The sequence below is a fragment of the Megalops cyprinoides genome, chromosome 3 (assembly GCF_013368585.1).
Source record: "Megalops cyprinoides isolate fMegCyp1 chromosome 3, fMegCyp1.pri, whole genome shotgun sequence".
NCBI lineage: Eukaryota > Metazoa > Chordata > Actinopteri > Elopiformes > Megalopidae > Megalops > Megalops cyprinoides.
This window is the reverse complement of record NC_050585.1, coordinates 21,848,306-21,869,448: the sequence shown is the minus strand read 5'-3', so window position 1 is coordinate 21,869,448 and position 21,143 is coordinate 21,848,306. Positions and strand designations below refer to the sequence as shown.

The 21,143-nt window shown below is 47.6% G+C and overlaps 1 protein-coding gene across 1 annotated transcript; it reads left to right on the top strand.

The window, feature by feature from the left end:
• Positions 1 to 239: 239 nt before the first annotated feature.
• On the top strand, positions 240 to 7,574 carry LOC118775646 (coiled-coil domain-containing protein 92-like). Its single transcript, XM_036525657.1, has 4 exons — positions 240 to 532; positions 2,271 to 2,425; positions 4,248 to 4,295; positions 5,763 to 7,574. Exons 2-4 carry the CDS (start codon positions 2,296 to 2,298, stop codon positions 6,428 to 6,430), a joined length of 846 nt encoding a protein of 281 aa, XP_036381550.1. The 5' UTR covers positions 240 to 532; positions 2,271 to 2,295; the 3' UTR covers positions 6,431 to 7,574.
• Positions 7,575 to 21,143: the final 13,569 nt, after the last annotated feature.

The window sequence follows — 21,143 nt, the reverse complement described above, 5'->3', positions numbered from 1 at the left end:
CCTGTTCCGGTCACGATGCATTGTTTATCACACGCCCACTGTATCCTTCATCTCCCGAGCCGAAGGGTGAATGATGTTACCTTCGAGGTTTCCTTCTTTTCCCTTTTCCTGCGTAGGATGGATGCTCGCTTTTATTTGCCTATTAACATGATATACCGTTTCGAAACGAGGCTTCGCTGACATCTGCCGAAGCTCGCCGATGCGGTGTGCTAGTTCTGAAAGGACGTAAACAGATCTGTGACTCCTATGACAAAATGCAGCGTACTGCAACCTCCAGGAAAACATTGGGTTCTTGATGCGGTGTTTATCTGCGTGGCTCCGCCACAGATTGGTGTATATGTTTTTGCTTTCATTTTAGCTCTTAAAAACACGTCAGTTGTTACATTTTAAAACGACCAGTTTGATTTTTTTTGCCTTTAGAGGATGTGGAAGATGAATTGAAAAAATGTCGGGTTTGGGTGTAAGTTTATGAAGCAGAACCACTTGACGACTTCGCATTTTGGATCCAAGAGTTCATTCTTTTATTTTAAAGGTAAGAACAATCAAACAACCGTCAGTTTCATACGCACATGCTCTCACAGCGGTTAACAGTTAACTTTATTGCATTAATAAGTCGGGAAACAGTTAATTTTGTTCCATTATTCTGCAGACTACAGTTGCACAACCGACAAATATCGTAGTTGAGAGATCATTGGTTCAGACATGTTTGTTACTTTAACTTATAATTAAGGTTGCAATGTAAGCATAAAATGCAAACAATGCTTACATTGTTACAACAATGTTATACTCCAAGATTGCAATATGCTCACTGCGCACCTTCGCTCCTGGACCACCACGTTTGACAGTTGCAGCTGCACCGTTTCTCTGTGAAACAGTATTCATAAATATTTAATCTGTACATCTGTACGGCGTTGCCATTTAGTGAATTCCTTATGTATTCAAAGTTTGACAGAATCAGCCTTGACATATTAATTGCTGTCATTGGGTTGATACTCTGCGTGAGGACACTATTTGGAGAAGACAGTTACAGATATGATGCACTAGCGGAACTTACTGTAGCGAATATTCGAAATCATCTATAAAAAGCTAGTCGGGCGCGGGGAGGTAGGCTCTGTCTGATTTCTTGCACTACGTCATCTATATCTAGGAGGTCCGCAGAATCAAGGGTTAAACTGTACATAACGAGGCAGCTCATGAAATCTTGCCTTCAGCCAGTTAGAGAGTACTCTACTTTTGCGACTCTTTCTGCATGGGCTGTGGGCAACACATCTACTCCAGCGCAATGTCTCGCTGCGCTTTCTTGGCAGGAGTCAGTAGTTTTATCCTGAATCGTTAACACCGTGCTGAGTCCACCGGAAAACCCGATGGTCGGGTCTCTTTGGAGCTAATCACGCAGCTTCCTTGGCGTCGCAGGCCGTGTGCCTGACAGCTCCCCCTCAAGCGCAGTTAAACTCGCGCAGCCCAGATGAGTCGGGTTCCAGGCAGTGATGGGTGACTCGACCGACGGCCCCATTTAGAGTGGTCGCCTCACTATAATTGCTTAATGGACCTCATAATTTTGTACTACCACGGGCTTCTGTTGTACAATATGTTCAACACAGATTTTACCATACTAAGTAAAGAATCCTAACTGAAATCTAAAACTAAATGAACGTACAAGAGGCTAGCAAGTGAAACGGTGTGTGCAGTGAACCCAGAAGTATCACAGCGCATGTAACAATGCAACAGCCAGCATATTGAGGCCATCGCCCAAAATCTGTTTACACGCGCTTTTAACTGCTGGTAAAGCGAGGATGTTGAGCCTGCTGGTCACGTGCTCTGCTTATTATTCAGAGTGGTACACACAGAAACAAACTAAAAATCCATAGCTTCCATTGTCGCGAGCGCAACACACAGGATTCGCAGTGTACGGATTAAAGCTGTGCACTGCGTCGCAATTTTAGCCCATGTGCTGAAATTTAAAAAGGCAGAGAATCCAGTTTCAATCGATGAAATAGATTTTTTTTTTGCTTTGATATTGCAGAAGACATTGCTCTGTGGAAATATCTGCCTTAAACCAGCAATAAACCACAGCAGTATTTTCAGTGAATAAAACGACCAGAGTCAAGGAGACAGTAAAGAGTATGTTTCTAAATGTAACCACTGCATTATGCTCAGATGCACTTACGGCAGCGCCCTGGATCACACCTGTGTGCAGGTATACTTCTGGTGGTACCCAGTATGTACAGGTGTGTGTGTGGTGGCACTCAGGGGTCACACATGTCTTACAGCCTCCCGGGCAGGGCGGAGGTAGCCATGGAGACGGGTCCCTTGGCGCGGCAAGTGGAGTGTGTGGAGCGGAGCATGGCGTTCCTGCGGCAGGAGCACCTGTCCCTGCTGCGAGGCCTGCACCGGGAGATCCTGTCCCTGCAGAGGCGCTGTGCTGGTCAGTGTTACATTACTTCCTGTCACATGATCCTGCACTGTGCAATACACACAAACACACACACATTAATTAGAGCGGGGGCAGGGCAGTGAATTAGGAGGGCAGCTATGTGTGAGATAGGAGCCAATGCAGCGGAGTTTACAGAGTCTCAGAGAAGCACAGTGCTGCTGAAGCAGCTGGAGCAGCTTCCTGCTGCAGAGAGAGATCTGACAAAGCAGATGACTGATAAAAATTCACAAGTTTCAGAGAGGCAGACAGCGAAGGATTTACAGGGCATCTAATGAGGCATTGACTGAGGGTTTGAAAGTGCCCCGGCTTTCTGGCCTCTATATGCATCTTTCTGTCTGGCTCGCAGTGTCTCTCTATCCCCACCTACTGCAATGGAGACACTTTGCTGAAACCCATGGTGCAGGCAGGAGAGGCGCGACTGATCTTTATTCCGAGTGAAATGGAGACCACTGAGAGAGCTCCGTGGGTCGATACCTTCCTGGCATTGCCGGAGTCCGATTCTCCCGCGGCGTAATTCAGTATTCTGATGGTTTAGCGCTCCCCGCTTTGGGGATGTGCTGAGCTGGCTGGGCAAACAGAGATTCTGGCAGGGGGGGGAGGCTGGATTTTTGCCATCCCTTTTGGGGGGGGGGGGGTGGTGGAGGGTGCTGGATTAGCCTAGCCTGGTGCAGAGGGATCCCTTTAGCCGCAGGGTGATCTCATGTGGAGCGACAGGGAGTTAAAACCCATGAGTCAGTCCAGTGCAATTCGATTTCACATGTCATTACATCATGCTAATGATAGAGTGAGGCCCGCTGGCCTGCTGGTTGTCCTCAGAACAGTGGAACCAGCAGGGAAATTGTCCATTAGTTGCTTCTTAGAGGTTCGCCTTGTTAAAAGAAATTGTGATGATAATAATCGTAATGGAATACCTTTGAGTAAAATCTTCATCCACTTTCCTGTTGCCATCTGTTGGAGATTAGAGCTGCAGCTGGAGGCATTTTCATTTTTAAAGGGAGCAGTTTTGATAAAGCAGTGACATGGAATGCCAGCTTCATGATTGTGTCACAATCATGAATATATAGTATATATTCCATATATTGACCAGATAGTCAGTTCTAAGCATTTCATGTTAAACGTTTTGTCTCTGCCATTATTGAAGCTGTACATGTTTGGGTCTGTTGGCTAATTATGACCATTTTTGTAAGGGTTGTGGTCTAAAACAGAGCATCCATGGTTTGTATAGGAATGCAGACAGCAACAGAGCCTCCTGTAATCAACTGGAACCTGCTAGATGGACGATGGATGGAAAGCAGGAGCTGAATATAATCATATTTATCATCATAATTACAGAATGCATATGATTTTGTGTTTGATCAACATGCTGTATTCTGCATTTAATGCTTGGCCAGCCCCAGTACACACCCATCGTGACATTATCCTCGTCATGAGTCAGGCCTGACGATACGCTCTGTGACGGCCGTGCTCAGAACTGAGATGATGTATGCACAAAGGCTGAGCAATCAAATGTAGTAGCTGAATCACCTGCTCAATCAGCATCCAGAAGGTGGTTCTCACCACGCAGGGGGAAGATGGTTGAAAATCAATGCTCCTCCCTCTACTCGGGGGCAGTCCATGCATACTTATCTCAGTTAAGTACGTGGTTCTCCTCCTATCGCAATGATGTCAGTGAAGTATACAGTTCTCCTTCTCTTGCGCTTGTCTCGTTAAGCACACAATTTTTCTCTTCTTGTACTTAGTTAAGTACACAGTTCTCCTCCTCTATTACTCATCTCAGTTAAGCACACGGTTCTTCTCATCCACTTTTTCACAGAACTGACCTGTGAGCTGAACCTGAAGCCCCCAGGAAGGACCCAGGCAGGTGAGGGCCCTTTCTGTGTACTGCCCTGCCTGTTCCCCCTCCGTCCTCTCCTCCATCTCCTCCATCTCCTCCTTCCTTTTCTCCTTCTGTCCATCTAGCCTCATCATATTCCCTCCATCCTCTTCTCCATCTAGTCCTCCATCCTTTCCTCTCCTTCCCTTCACTTTGCCTCCATCCTCCCTTCTCCATACTCCCCTGGATCCTTCAGGCTCTCCCTATCCTCCTTTCTCTTTTCTCCTTTACCCTCTCACTCCATCCTATTCTCACTCCACCACCTCCTAGCTCTCTACCACAGGAATCACCCCACTTGAGGAGTAGTCTGGTGGGCTGGGAAGGTGTGGATAAGTCTTTTCTCTCTCCATATCTCTAACCATCAGCAGCGCGCGTGTGTGTATGTGTGTAGCTGTGAATTGGTAGATGATGTTTTCCCTTGGAGAGATTTATATTTGCAGGAGTCTATGCTTGATCTACAGGGAATAAAGCTGCATTGACCGTATATTCAACTCCTATCATTTAAGAGGGAAGGACATGGTGTTGCTCTGGGCCCCCTGCTCTCACATTTAAAGATTTGTCATGTGACCCTCTGCTCTGTCCACTGCCCCTGCGGCTCCGCCCACTGAATCTGGTTCACTTCCATCCGCCTCCTCCTCCTCTCTTTCCTCCATCTGTTTGATCCCTGCTGATCATTAAAAGGCACACAGAGGGGCTCAACTGCAGCAAACCTGCAGGTGTTGTTGTGAGAGAGAGAAACAGAGGACGGAGGGAGAGAGAAAAGCAAAAAGAGAGAAACAGGACAGGGGGGGGGAAGAGAAGCAGGACAGGGGAAGGGAGTGAAAAGCAGAGACAAAAGTGGAAAAGATGAAAGGCAGACAGAGAGGGAGAAAAGTAAGACTGCACTGCAGTTTCTGTTGGTGCAGTGGCAGGCGGAGTACAGGTAGGCTGTGGGGTGGTGACGATGTGCAATGGGGGCGAGATGGGGGTGAGCAGAAGGACTCTGCCCTCTTCAGCAGAGGCTGGCTGAAGCCCTGTGTACCACTGCAGAAACACAGGGTCCGAGGGTTCAGTGTGGGCTAATCTCCACACCGCTGACCGTGTCTGGTTTCCATGACGACAGACGGCATGTGGCAGGTGGCCGGCCGGCTGCAGTCGCCCCCTTGCCGAGTTGGAGGGAGAGGCATGTGGTTCCCCCAGCTGCACTCTCCTGCTTGCCCAGGTTCATGAGGTTTCAGGGGAAGGCACTGTCTCCACTTCACAGGGAGGATCCACAGCATTTATGTGTATGTATGTGTATATTAGGTATGTGTTTGTGTATCTTTGTGTGCATATTGTGTGTGTGTGTCTTTGTGTGCATATCATATGTGTGCATTTATATGTGTGTGTTATTATGTGTGTTATTGTGTGTGTATTGTGAGTATGTATTTGTGTGCATTGTTATATTATGTTTGTGTATGTGTGTATGTGTCTCAGAGGTGGAGGAGGAGGAGCAGCAGCTGGAGGCTCGTTGCCGGGAGGTGGAGGAGCGGCTGAGGGAGCAGCAGTGCACTCTGGGAGAGCTGCGGCGGGAGCTGAGCCACAAGGGGGCGCTGGCGGGCGCGCTGCGGGCCAGCCTGAAGGACAAGGAGCGGCGCTTCCTGGAGGAGCTCAAGAGGCGGAGCCACAGGATCACGGCGCTGAACGCCGAGCTGCAGCGGCAGACAGACGCAGCGGCGCGCCTCTCCTTCCAGCTGTACGCCGCCCAGCAGAGCCTGCAGGAGCAGGAGGGGCGGCCTCACCGGGGCTGCGAGAGACTGGCCACGCCCCCGCCGCCACCCCCACCTCCCGCGGCCGCCGCCGCCAAACCCAAACACCGCCGCTCCCACAGGCCGGCGGCGCTGGTGCGGGCTGAGAGAGCAAGGGAGTGCGTGCCGCGCGAGAGGGTGAGCGGGCCGGAGGAGCCCGCCCCCATGCCTGACCCCGCCCTCTTCCTGTACCCCCGCAGGCACAGGCCCCGCCCACGGTCTGCTCACGCGCACAGACCACACCGGGGCCAGGCGGCGGCGCGCTCCATTGGGGGGGAGGACACAGAAGAGGGGGAGAGCTCTCTGACTGATCACGCCCCCACCTCCGCTACCACGGCAGCGGCAGAGGCAGAGTGATCTCATCACTGTCTTCACCGTCATCATCATCATCATCATCACTATCATTATTAATGCTATTACTGTTAATATCATCATAAGGCCGCATATCTCGGCCCCTGCTCCTGATATTTATTGATAGTATATATGCCACTGCTTTTGCCAGTAGTCACGACTTTAGTTTTTTTTTACTTCACTTATCACAGCGACAACAACTACATCACAGTAAGATTTGAAAATGGGCTGAATCATAGCAAGCCTGTAGTTATTAGAGGTGTGAAGAGAGAAGATAGAGGTGTGAAGAGGTAAATGGTGTTTGAGGTCCCTTGTGCTTGGGGGGGGTCCAGAGGGCTAAAGACCTTCAGACTTGCTGACCGTCCTGAGGCTGTACTCCATTGCTGTGACTCCATTTAAATGTGCATCCACCATCAGCAGCTGGTGTGGACTCATTTTTTTACTTAATTGCATCTGCATTTCTAACATCTGTGCTTTTCACTTGCAAATTTTCACTGGAGCAAAAAGATCAGTTTGAAGTTGAGGCTGATTTCTGCTCTTGTCCCCACCTGGTGTCTTTGATATCATGACTGAATGCGAGGTGAAAGCAGAGGTGACAAAGTGGATGCAGTGACGTAAGGAGCCAATCAGATGCTTGTTTTGATCATGCAAACCAAAACAGGTTTGGGACAGTTAGCAGCTCAAAGGCTCGTTTTTAGCCTCTCCCGTTTCAAGTTTGTGAGCCCCCCCGCAAGAACACACCCGTTTTGTGTGTTCTAGTGTGTTATCTGCCTATTTATTTATTGGCTGTAATAGGTGCTCTTGTCCAGACCTGCTTACAGTGACATCATGGCCATACACACAAAGTGCACATCACAAATGCAGTAATATCCAGTAGAAGGCATCTGGTTGAAAGGCTGCTCAGTTATGAGTGTGGAAGCTAAGCTGCTGTAAGCTCAGACTCAGTGCTGAACGTGATCATGATGGAAGCAGGTCATGCGAGAGAGACGTGCCGCGCACGAGTGCTGCTCTCGGCCCTCCACAGTGAGAACTCCATGCAGTGAGAGGGCGGGGCTTCAGATCAGGTCCCCTTTCAGGAGGGACCCAGGCTGCGGGAAGCTGTCACTCACATATGCTCTGTGTGTTTAGTGGTGCCATGAACAGACAGACATCAGTGCACATCTTACAAGTACAGGTAGAGGACATAGCCTGGTCATGAGGTATAAGGACATTAATAGAGCCAATGCTCTGCCTGCTGCAGTTTCTGCATGAACAGAAGACTGTGTGTGTGTGTGTGTGTGTGTGTGTGTGTGTGTGCATGCCTGCATGTGTGTGTGTGTGTGTGTGCATACTTGCGTGAATGCCTGTACATGTGTGCGCGTGCATGCCTGCGTCTGTGTGTGTGTGTGTGTGAATGCCCGTACATGTGTATGCGTGCATGCCTGTGTGTGTGTGTGTGTGTACATACCTGCGTGAATGCCTGTACGTGTGTGTGTGTGCATGCCTGTGTGTGTGGGTACCTGCACGTGTGTGTGAGAGTGTGTGTGCATGTATGAATGTGTGTGGTAGTGTTGAGTTCTCAGGGTTATGGAAACGCAGTGAAACAGTACCACTCGCACAGGAGAATCCACAGCTGCATTCAGAGGCGGCCACATGCACAGCCTACCATTATCACATAACAATGGAGTTTGTGTGGCAGATTACGCATACCTGCAGCGCTCCTGTCCGGGTCAGGCACTGTGAATGCGCAGCAGGGAGCGTTGTGGACTCTGCTGCAGTGAGCACACTCTGTCACTTGACTGCATCTGAACTGACTCCTTTGACCTACCATGCTGAGTGGCGCTTGCCTGCAAGAGCATCCCCCAGTGGAGTGATAAGGGTAAAGAACATGATTAGGATAAAATGGGCAAATACTGTAGTCTATCAGCCATACTGATATAACTGTAGGTGTGTAAGTTTTTCAATGTGCAAAAGATGTCCTATTAGTACGTGCACTGTGTATCTTTAGTAGACAATATACTGCAAGGTATGTAAAAGGCAAATTTATGATAAGATAATACTATATCAAAATATATTCAGAACTTTTCTAGTGTTTTAAATTCATTGAAAAATGCATTGTGATAAAACTGCATAATATTTAGGAGACAAAAAACTTGACTGTATTGTGTATATTTTTTGTTGCAATGAATGATGTTTTATTTATGTGATAAAACTTGAATATCCCTTGGAAAAGTGCAATCCTACGTTTGAATGACAATCCTTGATTTTCTTCAGACCTTGAAGGACAACCAAATCCCTATTGTCCACCCAGTGGACAGACTGAGAACTACACCATGTTAGAGTCCTGATTGGATGCTGAAAATTGCAGTTGTTCCTCTACTTACAAAAGCCCGCATAATGAATTTTTGCTACCACAGTATTGATAAATGGACAGCTTTCTTTATATGTACAATTTTCTTAATTTTCATTATGTAGGAATGTGGTGCAACAAACCTTTAAGATATACGAAAGATTCAGCAAGTTTTTCTACATTGGCAACACTTTTGTAATTCTTTTGTAAATAGAGGAATCTCCTTTGCTCCCTTTGGAAACAGCTATCTTGCACTGTAACAAACACATTATTGAAATAGTTAAACTTTACCCTCTGTGAGTCAGTATACCTGGAATGTCATGTTCAGTCAGCTGTTTGGGATCTTTGCAGTGTCATCTCATCAGAACGTCTGGTAACACTAGACTGTCATTGCACTACTGGTCAATTCAAGACTTGTCATTTCAGCACTGCTCGTTTAAGCACTGAGCATTTATGCACTGGTCATAACAGTACTGTTCATTTCATCACTGGTCATTTCAGTCTCGTTTCAGCACTCATCATTTCAGCACTGATGATCTCAGCACTAGTCATTTCAGCCCTGGTCATTTCCTTACTGTTCACAGCACAAGTCCTGTCAGCACTATGCGGCCACAGTCTCCGCCTGCCACGCCTTTATCTCTATGGCAACTCTGAAGGGTCCAGAGGAGGGAGCTGGATGTGGGCACTGCCGCAGATGCTGACAGCTTAGGTTCCCAGAATGGGCTGCTCCTGTTGTTTTACTCAGAGAGACACTGGGAATGTATGGTTGTGCTTTGGTAACTAGGCCTGTGGGAATGCAGGGAGCTCTCTGCAGTGAAAGCCTGCTCTATGCCTTTTTAGTCAAGGCCTGTTCCTCAATCTTTTTCAGGCCATTTTTATAATATTTTGTTCAATGTTTAACAGCTTGGGGAGCCTATCCCTCTCTCTCTCTCTCACAGACACACACACACACATACACACACGCAGTGCTTGTTTCTTCCTCTTCCCCTGCATGTGTTCTAAGAAGGGTTCCTTTGTTGAGCTGGGCGGCCCCGGGGGCTCATTGCAAAGCAACAGAAGGACTGCTCTAACCAGAGGAAAGCTGTACAGACATACAGACATATATTAGATAAATCCGTATGTAACTTCCATCATTAGAAGCCTCCATGCCCCTAGACTAACTGCCGTATTGTTTGGATGTACGCTGGTGCACACTGATGTTTGACTCATACCCTGTCTGCAGGATAGACAGGGAAAGGAGCTTTCCTCTGGGGCACGAACTACACAAGAACCAGCTGCAGCCAGCCAATTCCAGGTTAAGAAGTCAGAGTACCTTTATGTGACAACCATCCTGAACCTGCTTTTTTGTTTTGCAAGATTAACAAGCACCAGATTAAATGAGGATCAGCCATCTGCACCAGCAGCTTGATCTGCAGTAATGTGATAACCTGACCACTGTGCACTTTGCATGAAAGCATTTTAGTAATAATGAAAAATGAAAAATCTCTATTTGTAAATCTCTGATTTGTAATCATAATTATTCAGCATAGCCCAGTCTCTTTTTACTGTCATTAAAATGATTTAATATGAAATGCATAAAGGAAATGCTGCCACATTAGATGCAATAAAGTTAAGATGAGGCATGTTCTTGGGCAGTCTTTACTGAAACTAGCAAATTTGGTAATCCCAGAAAACAGTACAAAGTAGGTTCAGGACAATTAGCAGCTTACTCTGCGGGCCCTCTGGCTCCCTTGGGTCTGGCTCACGGGCTGCCGCTGACAGAAGTGTGGAGTTCCCTCTAGGTGATGAGTGGAACTGAAAAGTATTTATTTCTTGTGTGACATTGTTCTATCATACTGACCGCTGCTCAGAGAGAGAGGGAGGGGCAGCGGGCGGTGGCAAGGCGCATTGTTGGAAATGCAGTGGGCTGCGTGTAACACTTAAATCCCTCCCTGTGGTAATGTCTCTTCCTGTTACGTTTTGTTCTGTTAAGTCCTTTTGTGTGATTTTCTTGGTCTGGTCCTGTCCCCTTGAAGCAGTGGCCCACCACACTGTCTAAAGCCTTCAGGAAGAAACCTGACTGAGCACAGGGACAAAGGCAAAACAGCACCAACCAACACAAACCTGTGGTTCTCAGTCAATCAAAATGAGGAAAATAAGCCCTCTAAAATGGTGGGAAACCCCACCGTGCTCAGCTATTCTGCCTCAAGTTATTACAGAGACCTGCCACATCATGCGTAGTGACCTCCAAACTGACATGCACTTATTGGCCAGTTCAGTGGAGTGGAGCTCCATGCCCACAGAACGCAAACTCAACCTCCCCACCTCTGTTACCTCTTTCCTCCCGTTGGCCTCTTGAGCAATAATAGATGGCACCCATGATTATTTCTGCTAGGCAGGGCGTGTCCTCTGGAAAAGCTGCAATGCGATACTAGGCTCAGAACCTCCCTGATCGTCACCTCACGCCTGCTGTGGCTGTACCGCGTTGAGCTTGTAGCTGTGCTGTTATTTTAATAAACCTCAAAATTGATTAAACCCTGCCTGGATCTCGATTGTTTGTCATCACTCTTTCACTAGAGCTTTCTGTGGTTCCCAGTCTTGTGCTGACCTTTGACCCTGTTCCGAGGACCATGAGGAAGTTTCTCTTTTCAAATGGCAGGGTATCCACACCAGGTTCATTACACAAGTATGGTGCAGCATGTTATACTCTTCATTAAAGTCATCAAGATTAATCTCAGAATGTAAACATATTGACCAAGCTGGCGTACAGGAAGAAAACTGTCACTATAAATTTTAATTACTGGTAAAATTTGCTTCTTACTTTACCGTAACTTGCAGGTACAGTAGATAGCACGGCTGAATTTAGTTTCACTTAAAACCAGGCCAATGCCTTTTCAAATGAATGTACAATTACTAGCAGAGAAGCACAAACAAATAAATGGCTGTATGAGTCTCTAAAAATGGTGGGAAAACTGAACATTGTGAGATCCACATTTTAACACTTTTTGTTTGAATGTTGCTGTCTGGTTGATGCATCCACAGATACATTGTGCTCTGTGCTACTGGCAGCACACGGGCCTCCCTCATACAGAGAGGGCTCCAATGTGAGAAACCTGGTTCTAGAATGTTTCAGACAGTTCGAGCATCAAGGCTTCCAGGGTTCCACTTCACTCTTTAGGTTTCTAATGCCAGCACAGTCATTCTGCCATGGAAACCTCTGCCATTCTGGACCAGAGCAGCAGCCTGTTGGTTGGGATAAAAAGAGAGGGGTTTTTTGGGCTCATGTGTGCTTAATGGCAGAAGTGAGAAAGGGGAAGAGTGCTGTTTATGAAGTCAGTTCTTCGCAGCAGCTGCTGTGTCCGGTTAGAGCCGAAGGGGAACAAGCAGCACACCATCCTGCCTCTTACGTCACAGTTTTGGGCGATACACGTGCAGACCAATCAGCCTGAAGAAAGCTCAGTGAGGTTTTTGGGGATGTGTTTCTGCTTTGGATGGTGGTGAGAAAGGCACAAGGAATTAGCTGACGGGATCATACCCCTCCCTCACAGAGGTAGTCAGAAGGCCACTGAGGAGCATGACCTTTATGGATATATACCTAGGAGGGGACTGGCATGTCACTCTCCAGGGGCATTTTTAAAACTCATTCTGTTTTTTGTCCATTTTAAGGACTTGTTCTCGGTCTCTTGAAGAGCTGTGCTGTTAACCCTGCACCTCCTAGGAGTGTGAGCACTTGGCACACATGTTCACTGGTGGGAGGGGTCCTGAGGAACTGATCTGCTTGGAGTCTGTTCCATGTAGGTAAGGACTGAGGGGAAGCTGCTGTGAGCTGATGGACTCTGGAAAAGCAACAGAGTGTAGCCTTCTTTGTTCCGTGCGGGACCGCAGGCACAGGGCCTCCAGTCCAGTCAGGTGGATGGCCCCACATTTCTGAACTGAGCTGCTCCAAAAATAGCTGCCCATCTCAGATACCCCACTGCCCTGGAGGACAGCAGAGGAAGGGATCTCACTTTCAGGAAGTGAACATGGACTTGCAGAGCTGGGCTCTGTTCTGACATGCTGCTGGAGTCTGATTCTGGGCTGGGGAAAGGGCGTGGTCTTCCATTAGCCCCTGCAGTGCTTTTGTTTCAAAAATGATCCCTCCCCTCCCTCCCAGTTCAAGCTCAAGGAAAGACCTGGAAACATGAGAGATCTGCACACCTCTGCTGCAGGGGAGAGGAGGTGATGGGAAAGGCACTGCTGCAGCTGGCTCTCTGACCGCCTGCGTGTCACGAGAGGGCTCCTCGACTGCGGGATAACATTGGCAACGGTGACAGTGCACCCCCTAACCGGGACATCAGCGAGACCCCCATCGTAAGCTGTAAGTCTCTCCCCATACCCAGACATTGTGCCAAGGAATGACAGCACCGGCTGTCTAGGCTCGGGGGGGGGGGGTGTCTGAGAGGGTCCTCAGTTGTTCCAACCCCAGGAGGGGAAGATGGTAAGGAGGAGGAGGAGAAGGAGAAGGAGGAGGAAGAGGCAGATCTAGGGCAGAGAGGGAGGTGTGTGTGTGTGGGGGGGGGTGGGGGGGGTGGACCATCTAGTAGGGAACGTCCATGTTTTGGAGACCCCCTTCCTGACCCCACACTTCAGCCCCCTGTCTCCCTTGTGTTTCCGGGGCAACAGGGTACAGTCAGTGAAGGCAAGGTTCCAGACATGGCAAACAGCAGCGGTGCACAGGGGGGTTCTCAGCAATGGAGGCAAAACAGCTGACTGTGTGTCTGGCAGGCTGGCTCCCTACACCCCCCGATTCACAGGTAAGACAGCAGACCTTCTGTTACCCCACCCTGCTGGATATGTCTGTGGCATATTTAATCTGGTATTAAACAGTATGCATGTTTTGTTGTCTTGCCACGAGTCCTCTGTCTCTGTCTCTGTCTCTGTCTCTCACCCTTCTCTCTCTCCCTCTCTACAGGACTCCATGGTGACCCCACAGTGTTTAAGGATGACAGGTCACACATCAGACTGTGGAGGTGGAGCTGGGGCGGGATGGGTTTGGGGACAGAGATCAAGGGGAGGTCACTGGAGATCATGAGGTCATTATGCAGGAGCCATGCTTCACAGTAAAAAGTCAAAGCTGATGGCATGGAGCCTTTTGACCTGCGAGTGTGTCTTTCCCTACACACTGATGCACCAGGGGACTGAAGCCCTGACACCCTGATGATGGTATCAGTTTTTGTTTTTCTGTTTAATACCATCTTCTCTCTCTGCCTCCTGGTTGTGTGGTTCTAGTGTATGTTCTGCCTGTGACTGCCTTACCTCAGTAAAACCTGCCTGCAGTCACTGGTGGTGTGGTGTTGATGTGGTTGCTGTTGCCATGCACATGGGACTTGAAGCAGATGGAGGGTGAGGGGATGGAGAGGATAGGCTGCCCCCCTCCTCAGTACATCCTGCCAGGTAGCAGAGAGCATCCACTGGGCGTCCTCCATACGTACCCCCAGGGCTGGTTGGTACAGAGGACAGCCGTGGCCTGATGGTGATGGTTGGATTAGGCACTGTGTGACTGCAGTGTGGTTCTCTGTGTTCTGGATCCCAGAAGATGACAGGTGGCTCTCTCTGTTGAAAGTCCCCTGCGGGGAGTATAGGTAAGAGTTCTGGGTCCTATGGGAAATGTCTCTGTGTTCTGGACAACCCAGGGGATTATGGGTAATATCTCTGTTCTGGAATCTGCTCTGTGATTATGGATAATCTGTCTGTGTTCTGGGTTTCCAGAGGAATATGGGTGATGTGTCTATGCTCTGGGTGCCCCTGGGATTATGGGTGATGTTTTTGTGTTCTGGATGCTCATGGAGGATTACGAGTAATGCCTCCATGTTCAGAGCCCCCGGGGCATTATGGGTAACATTTCTGTGTTCTGGATACCCCGGAGCAGCCCCTGCAGTGCATGAAGGTCCTGATGATGAGTGCATGGAACCCAGTACCTGGCAAAAGGAAGATACCTGATTTACCTGGAAATGGTGACACTGGATGGATGTCATGTCTGCGTCACCACCTCCGCTCGCAGATTCTACCTCAGCCGGTGAGCATGTGGGCCTGGCCTTGAACCAGCCCACTCAAAATGGCAGTATGACAGTTGCTCACCATCTTTACACCCAAATGGACATGAGGAATCAATATTTATTTTATGAAAACACTTATATCACGAAATAGTCTATACCTTTTTTGCATTATGTTAAAAACCATGAAATGGTTACTTAGTTAAGTAAGGAATACTGTCTTTCTGGCATTTGAAGCATGGTGGGAATTGATAAAGTAAACTCGGCGCTTGTTTGGAGTGCATCAGAGTGATACTACACGTACAGCTACACCTATCCTGGCTCCTGGCTCCTCCTCCAAGACCAAATTTCTCACTTCTCTACCTCCCCATGTTAGCCCTGCCCTCTGGGTGACCCCTCCTCCTATCACCCCGTCTCTCCAGGTGCATAGCGACTTTGTGGCAGCAGCTACACGTGGGGCAGTGGCGGCGATCGATGCAAACGTGATGCTGATTAACTCTGGTGAGCAACCGCATGTGCAGATGTTCATCTGCAAAAAAAATCTTTTCAACATGCACGACCACTGCCGTGAGCAGGGCGGGGACAGCACCGCCCACACAGCGCCCATTAACGACCTGACCAGCATGCGGGCGTACTGCGAGGTGGACGTGGAGGGCCTGTACATGCAGGGCATCGTGGTGGTGTACTACTGCGGCAACCACATGACCGCCCAGCATTCTGGAGCACGAGCAGGAGCAGAGCATGGTCTACAGCTCCGGCGACTTTGGGAGGACCGCTCCTGTTACCTGGAGCTGCCGGAGAAGACTGGCCAGCCACTGAGGGTGCACCAACACACCGCGCTGAACAAGAAGGACGAGGCCCTGGAGTTCAGCCCTTGCACTGATGCCCTTGCGCTGCTCTTCCGTCGAGTGCAAGGTCATCGTGGGTAGCGATGGCCACCACTACATCCTGGACCAGCTGGGTACCTCCCCCCATCATCCCCCCCCCCCCCCCCCCCCCCGACCTCAGCTTCCTGCCTGCGGAAGCAGAGGAGCTGTCCCCAGAGTGGGGTCTCCCTCAGCCACACCCCCACAGCCTGGCCCACCTACAAGCAGGAGCTTGTTGAAGCCTGCATGGGACACAGGTGAAGAATAGGAAGCAGTGCATGGTGGTTAAAGGTCTTACAGAATTTTTCTACTTTACACACATTCTTTCATGTCCTTTATGTTTGAAAGGTGAGCTCTATGATGTTTCATAATGCTTCATAATGCTCATAAACAGTACATTTTAATTTTTTTGCCAGAAAAAGAATCATGCTTGAGCTCTTCAGTACCATCTAGTGGTGCATAATGGTATAGCAGTATCGGGGTCAGAGAGTGTTGACCCTCTTGTGATGAGTAATACAGGGAATAATATCTACCGATATTACAGCATATATATATATTACAACGTAACTTTGATGGTCACTAAAAACACACTTTCACTGAGTGGGTTATTCCAGAACATCTTCCCTGTGGTGAAGCACCCTCCTCTGAAGGTCTCCGATGTCCTCCGATGCCCTCCTATCCTTCCGGAGTGGCCAGACCAAGGCAAAGCAAGGTGACACCTTGCTAAATTCTGTCCATGTATTCCAAACATTTGCAACTATTTACACCAGGCCTGCCCAGCTACAGTAACCAGCAGGGATCAGTCAGCTTTATTTAAACAAATGAAGAACAGCAGCAGGAATCCTAACTGTGGAAGGGCAGCCAGGGTTTAACAGGATAAACCAGGCTTCATCAGGATATATCAGGGTTTATTAGGATAGACCAGGGTTTTACAAGATAGACAAATATTTAGTAGGACAGACCAGGATATAACAGGTTACACCAAGGTTTAGCAGGTTAGACCAGGGTTTAGCAGCCCTGATTCACAGAAAGGCTGTATGCATTTATACCTTCTGATAGGTAGTTGACCTGAATCAAATCCCAAAATATATAGCCGTAAAAGTGGATAATGAGTAAAAATGAAAGCCATGGAAGTTCTCCTGCATATGGGCATATGTGACACAAATACATGATTATAATGAAAATAATGATAATGAAGCTACTACTACAACTAATAATACTGTGTATTTTCTGTGGTCTGGGTTCAGGGCTCCTGAGTGAGGCCTGTCGCATGCTCAGCGATGCCATGCACCTCATCAACAGCGTTTATGGAGCCCTGCACCTGTCTGTGACTGCTGGCCAGCCAGCACTACACCATGGGCCAGCTCCCCCAGGTCTGCCCCTCAGACAGAGTGATGTCTTCCGTGAGAAATGGGGGGGCGGGGTGGAGGTGTTTGGGGTGTAGGGGCGAGGCATACTGTTGTTCAAACTCTTTTTGTCTTCATCAGGCTCGTAGTTGCCAGCAGAATGCTGTTTTGATGATCGAGAGACTGCTGGACATCAACCACCCCAGAAGCGTACAGGAATATGTGAGGTTTTTCCCCATGCACCCTGTAAACATCCTCTGCCTGTGTCATAGGAAGTGGCTCACAGCCCTGCCCCCCATGCCCTTACAGAAAGTAGTTACAGGAAGTCTTACAGGATGTAGTTCAAAGGCCTGCCCCCATTCTCTGTACCCTCTTGCACACTGCCCCCAAGGCTCATGCTGATGGTGTGTGGTGAAGACCACACACAGATGGTGCTGTATACCACCCACACAAGGGTGGTATACAAGTGCGGATCACCTGTTTCACACCTGTATGATTAGCCTCTCTCTCAAACCACAACTATGAGTCCTGATGATTATACAAGCAAGACCAATGTACCTCTCAAAACTGGTGAAGTTAAGCGTTCCGGTGCTTTCCAGAAAGCATAATTTATTTTCATGAAAGGCCCAAGCGGCAAAGAAAATCTCTGAAAACATGCCTTTTTGTCAGTCTGTAACCTGTAAACTTAATTGATGCAAGAAACCTTATGGTGCAAGAAACTGCAATTGACCTGTAACCTCTGGATGTAACCAGGGTCCATGAAGGGTTGTTCCCATCCTCTGTATAACTTTCTCACTTTGTCACCTTTCTCTCCTTCCATATATCTCTTTCTCCCTCGTTCTTTCTCCTCCCTCTCTATGTCCAAACTCATTCTTTCTCTCTTTCTGCCCCTCTCTAGCTCTCTCCCTCCTCCTGCTCTCTCCTGCAGCCATCACCTGTTGGGCCCAGGTGTATGAGACCAAAGAGGAGCTCCATTTGGCACTGCAAAAGGGAGAGCCACACCATCTGCTAGAGCCAGGTGACTACCTGACGGCCACCCCCCTCACCTGCACCGCCCCCACCTGCACCTTCCATCAGGAAGAGGGTAAACTCATGGTACAGCTATTAATGGCACCCCAAGCCTGGCTTACTCAGCACTAAGGTTTCTGCGCATTTCCAGTCACAAAACACATTCTTCTCTCAGCTGTGCAGAGTAGGAAAGATACAGGCTGTTCTGCACTTCTGATCTTATGTCCATGCTGTTTATCTTTTACTAATACCACAAGAAAGGAGAGGAGAAGTTACCACAGCAGTAAAGGAGTGACAGAAAAGAAACCAGCACTACTATCAATGTGCGGGAGAGACGTTTGGGTGGAATTTATACAAATATACCTGTAGTGACTGAAAATAAAACAAGGATATTTATTGTGGGTGTCATGGTTCTCTGCATTTTCATACAGACAGAATGCACAGTTGGGGTGTATAAATAATTGAGGTGTGTGGCAAAGGGGGTCTGTGTTTCCCTCCTCTGCAGTTTCACCCTGGGTGGATAGATTGTGTATAACGTTTGGAATATTTCTGCTTTAATGTGCTTTGTAATTATAAAGTTGGTGGAAGGTGTTGACTGTCCCAGATAGGGGAGGTGGAGAAGGGGATGCGGGGGGGGGGGGGCTCAGCGTACCTGCAGCACCTGACTGCACTGCTTATGGTGCAGCAGGAGACCAAGAACGAGATCTCTACCGCCATCGCTAGCATCACGCCTCTCAGAGTCAGTGCCCTCTTCTCATCCTATACTTTATATCTGGCAACTCCATTAAAAACAATAAAACTGTGTTTCATACCTGCATTCAAGGACTTATGGTCACACAACACAGAATATGATTCTAACTATAAAGGGGTGCATATTAAGGTGTTTACAGGTATTGCAGTATCTCTGTTCGGTTGAATATTTCTGTTCAATGTATGGACCATCAATGCAACTGCACATGCAAAGTTAATTAAATACATTTTAAACACTAGATAAAGAGTTCTCTTGCATCTTAGGCGCCGTGCTGTAGTCTTGTCCTGCCTGATGGCTGAAGCTCCATATCTTAATGTTCAGTTCACAGCTCCCAGCATGTCCAGCACCCAGGGGCAGTTCAATGTCATCAATGGAACAATTTCAACTTCATTCCTCTCAGGTGAGAGAACCCTTGCGGCATGGGAGTATGTAACTTACTCTTGTAATTATATTTACATACTTGGCGACAAGAGAAAAGAGGAACGTTCAGAGGGGTTATTTTTATGGTTGCAATACACTTTGGTAGATGACCATTTTGTGAAGGTCTACTACTAGATTGTAAGAGTCATAGTTGATACGTTACGGACCTTACATTTACTGCAGTGGCATTAACTACAATTTAGACTGCTAGATATTTCAGTTGACTAAAGATAGGATTCCCTTTGTGAGTTGCCTTCAGATACTTATATAAATTTGTGTTCCTGTTGTTTTTCTGTTTTTAATGACTGCTCTCATGCTGTCTCTCTCTTTCTTTCTCTCTGTAGCCAAAACGATTTGAAGACCATGATTGTCCAGAGATAGCTACAGGAATTGGGGAAGAGTGAAGAGCAGCCAGATGATGGACAGATTGAACTGAAGGCAAAACTTCCCTTGGATGATTAATACAGCACCTCCCTCTGACTAGGAGCCCGTGGACCAAGCAGGAAGAGTAAAAATATTAGTAGGCCTGACAAGATCTCAGTGAAGGTAGATCATTAATCCTAATCTCCACCCTGTTTCTGCCAATATGTAGGAGAAGACAGGGTACAGGTGATGGAAGTGGATGACATCATAATCCAGAGCCTCATGAAGGAGGAAGCTGATGACATCGTAATCCAGAACCTTATCTATTGTTCATTCAAAACCCCACCTCCCTGCTGCAAGGATCGGTCTGTCCCATCCAGCTGAACTCTACCTGTCCTATGTGACACACTCCCATTTCAGTTGAAGCCACACCCACATATCAAGAAAATGTATGAACAAAACAGCTAAGAAATAAGTGAAGATTTAAAACTGGGGGGCCTCGCAATATAAGGTGTGAATCTAAGATTCCTCTGCTCCTGAACCATGCCTATATTAATGTGCCCTAGATGGTTCTACTGACTGGGCATACATCTGATGTGCTATGAATGACTGACTAATCTGAGCCAATCGTGACAATTTTCTAGACACCAAACTCCTCTCATTAGCTCAAATGAGTCACAACGATTATTCCATACACTGCTCCATCCATTACGGGTAAAGTCTCATGAAGCCTCACTTTGTAGCGGTACTTTGTAGCGTTTCCTTTTGTTTTGTAAGTGTCATCGTGCATTACCAATAGTAGCCACCAGGTGGTACATTGTAGTTTTTCTAACGTGAACAACCTGCTTTTGGGCAGTAAGAAAAAATACTGGTACAGGAAGTTGACATGTGTTCCTCGTGATGTAGTATATTTCATCCTGCACAGTTGTATTGCTCGAGTAAACGAATTAGGTGGGATTGCTCCGCGGCAGTACAATCGGCCGTGTGAACAATTTTAATTTTATTCTCCCCCAATTTCTGTGACTTTATTTTATTTATTTTTTTTTTTTTTTGGGGGGGGGGGGGGGGGGGCGGTGTTACAACACATAATTTTAATATACATGTTCTTGCAAAGGTATTCAGACTCTTGGCCAGTTCTCACATTTTACTGAATGCGATACATTAACATTTTGTACTGTGTGATATATCTTAAAAAGTCAAAATTAATTGTTTTAAGGTCACATTGGTTTCTTGGTATTTCCTGGTGACATGACTTTGCTTGGAAACGTTAACGTTCGAAAACACGCAGTCACTCATACTGCATTTTAAAATGTTACTGAAACTGACTAAGAAGTAAATTCGGCATGTGAAGTCTGGAATTTTCTCAGTCGTATTCGGAGGGGCTGATTGGGATTTGAAGAATGTGTCCTGGCGTTCCTCGAAGAATTCGAACGCTTTAGAGCTCTACGTAATGAACAAAGGTATATGGCATCAAGTTCTGTCAGTTTACACTTGTGATTGCGCGTCCCTCGTGTGCCGGTTATAAAGAGACTTGCAAAGGGCTGGCTTCTTTTATCCAGACACGCACGAGAACGCAGATTGCGCCCCCGCAGTAGTCTCCACTTAAATTGGAGAACGCATCATAT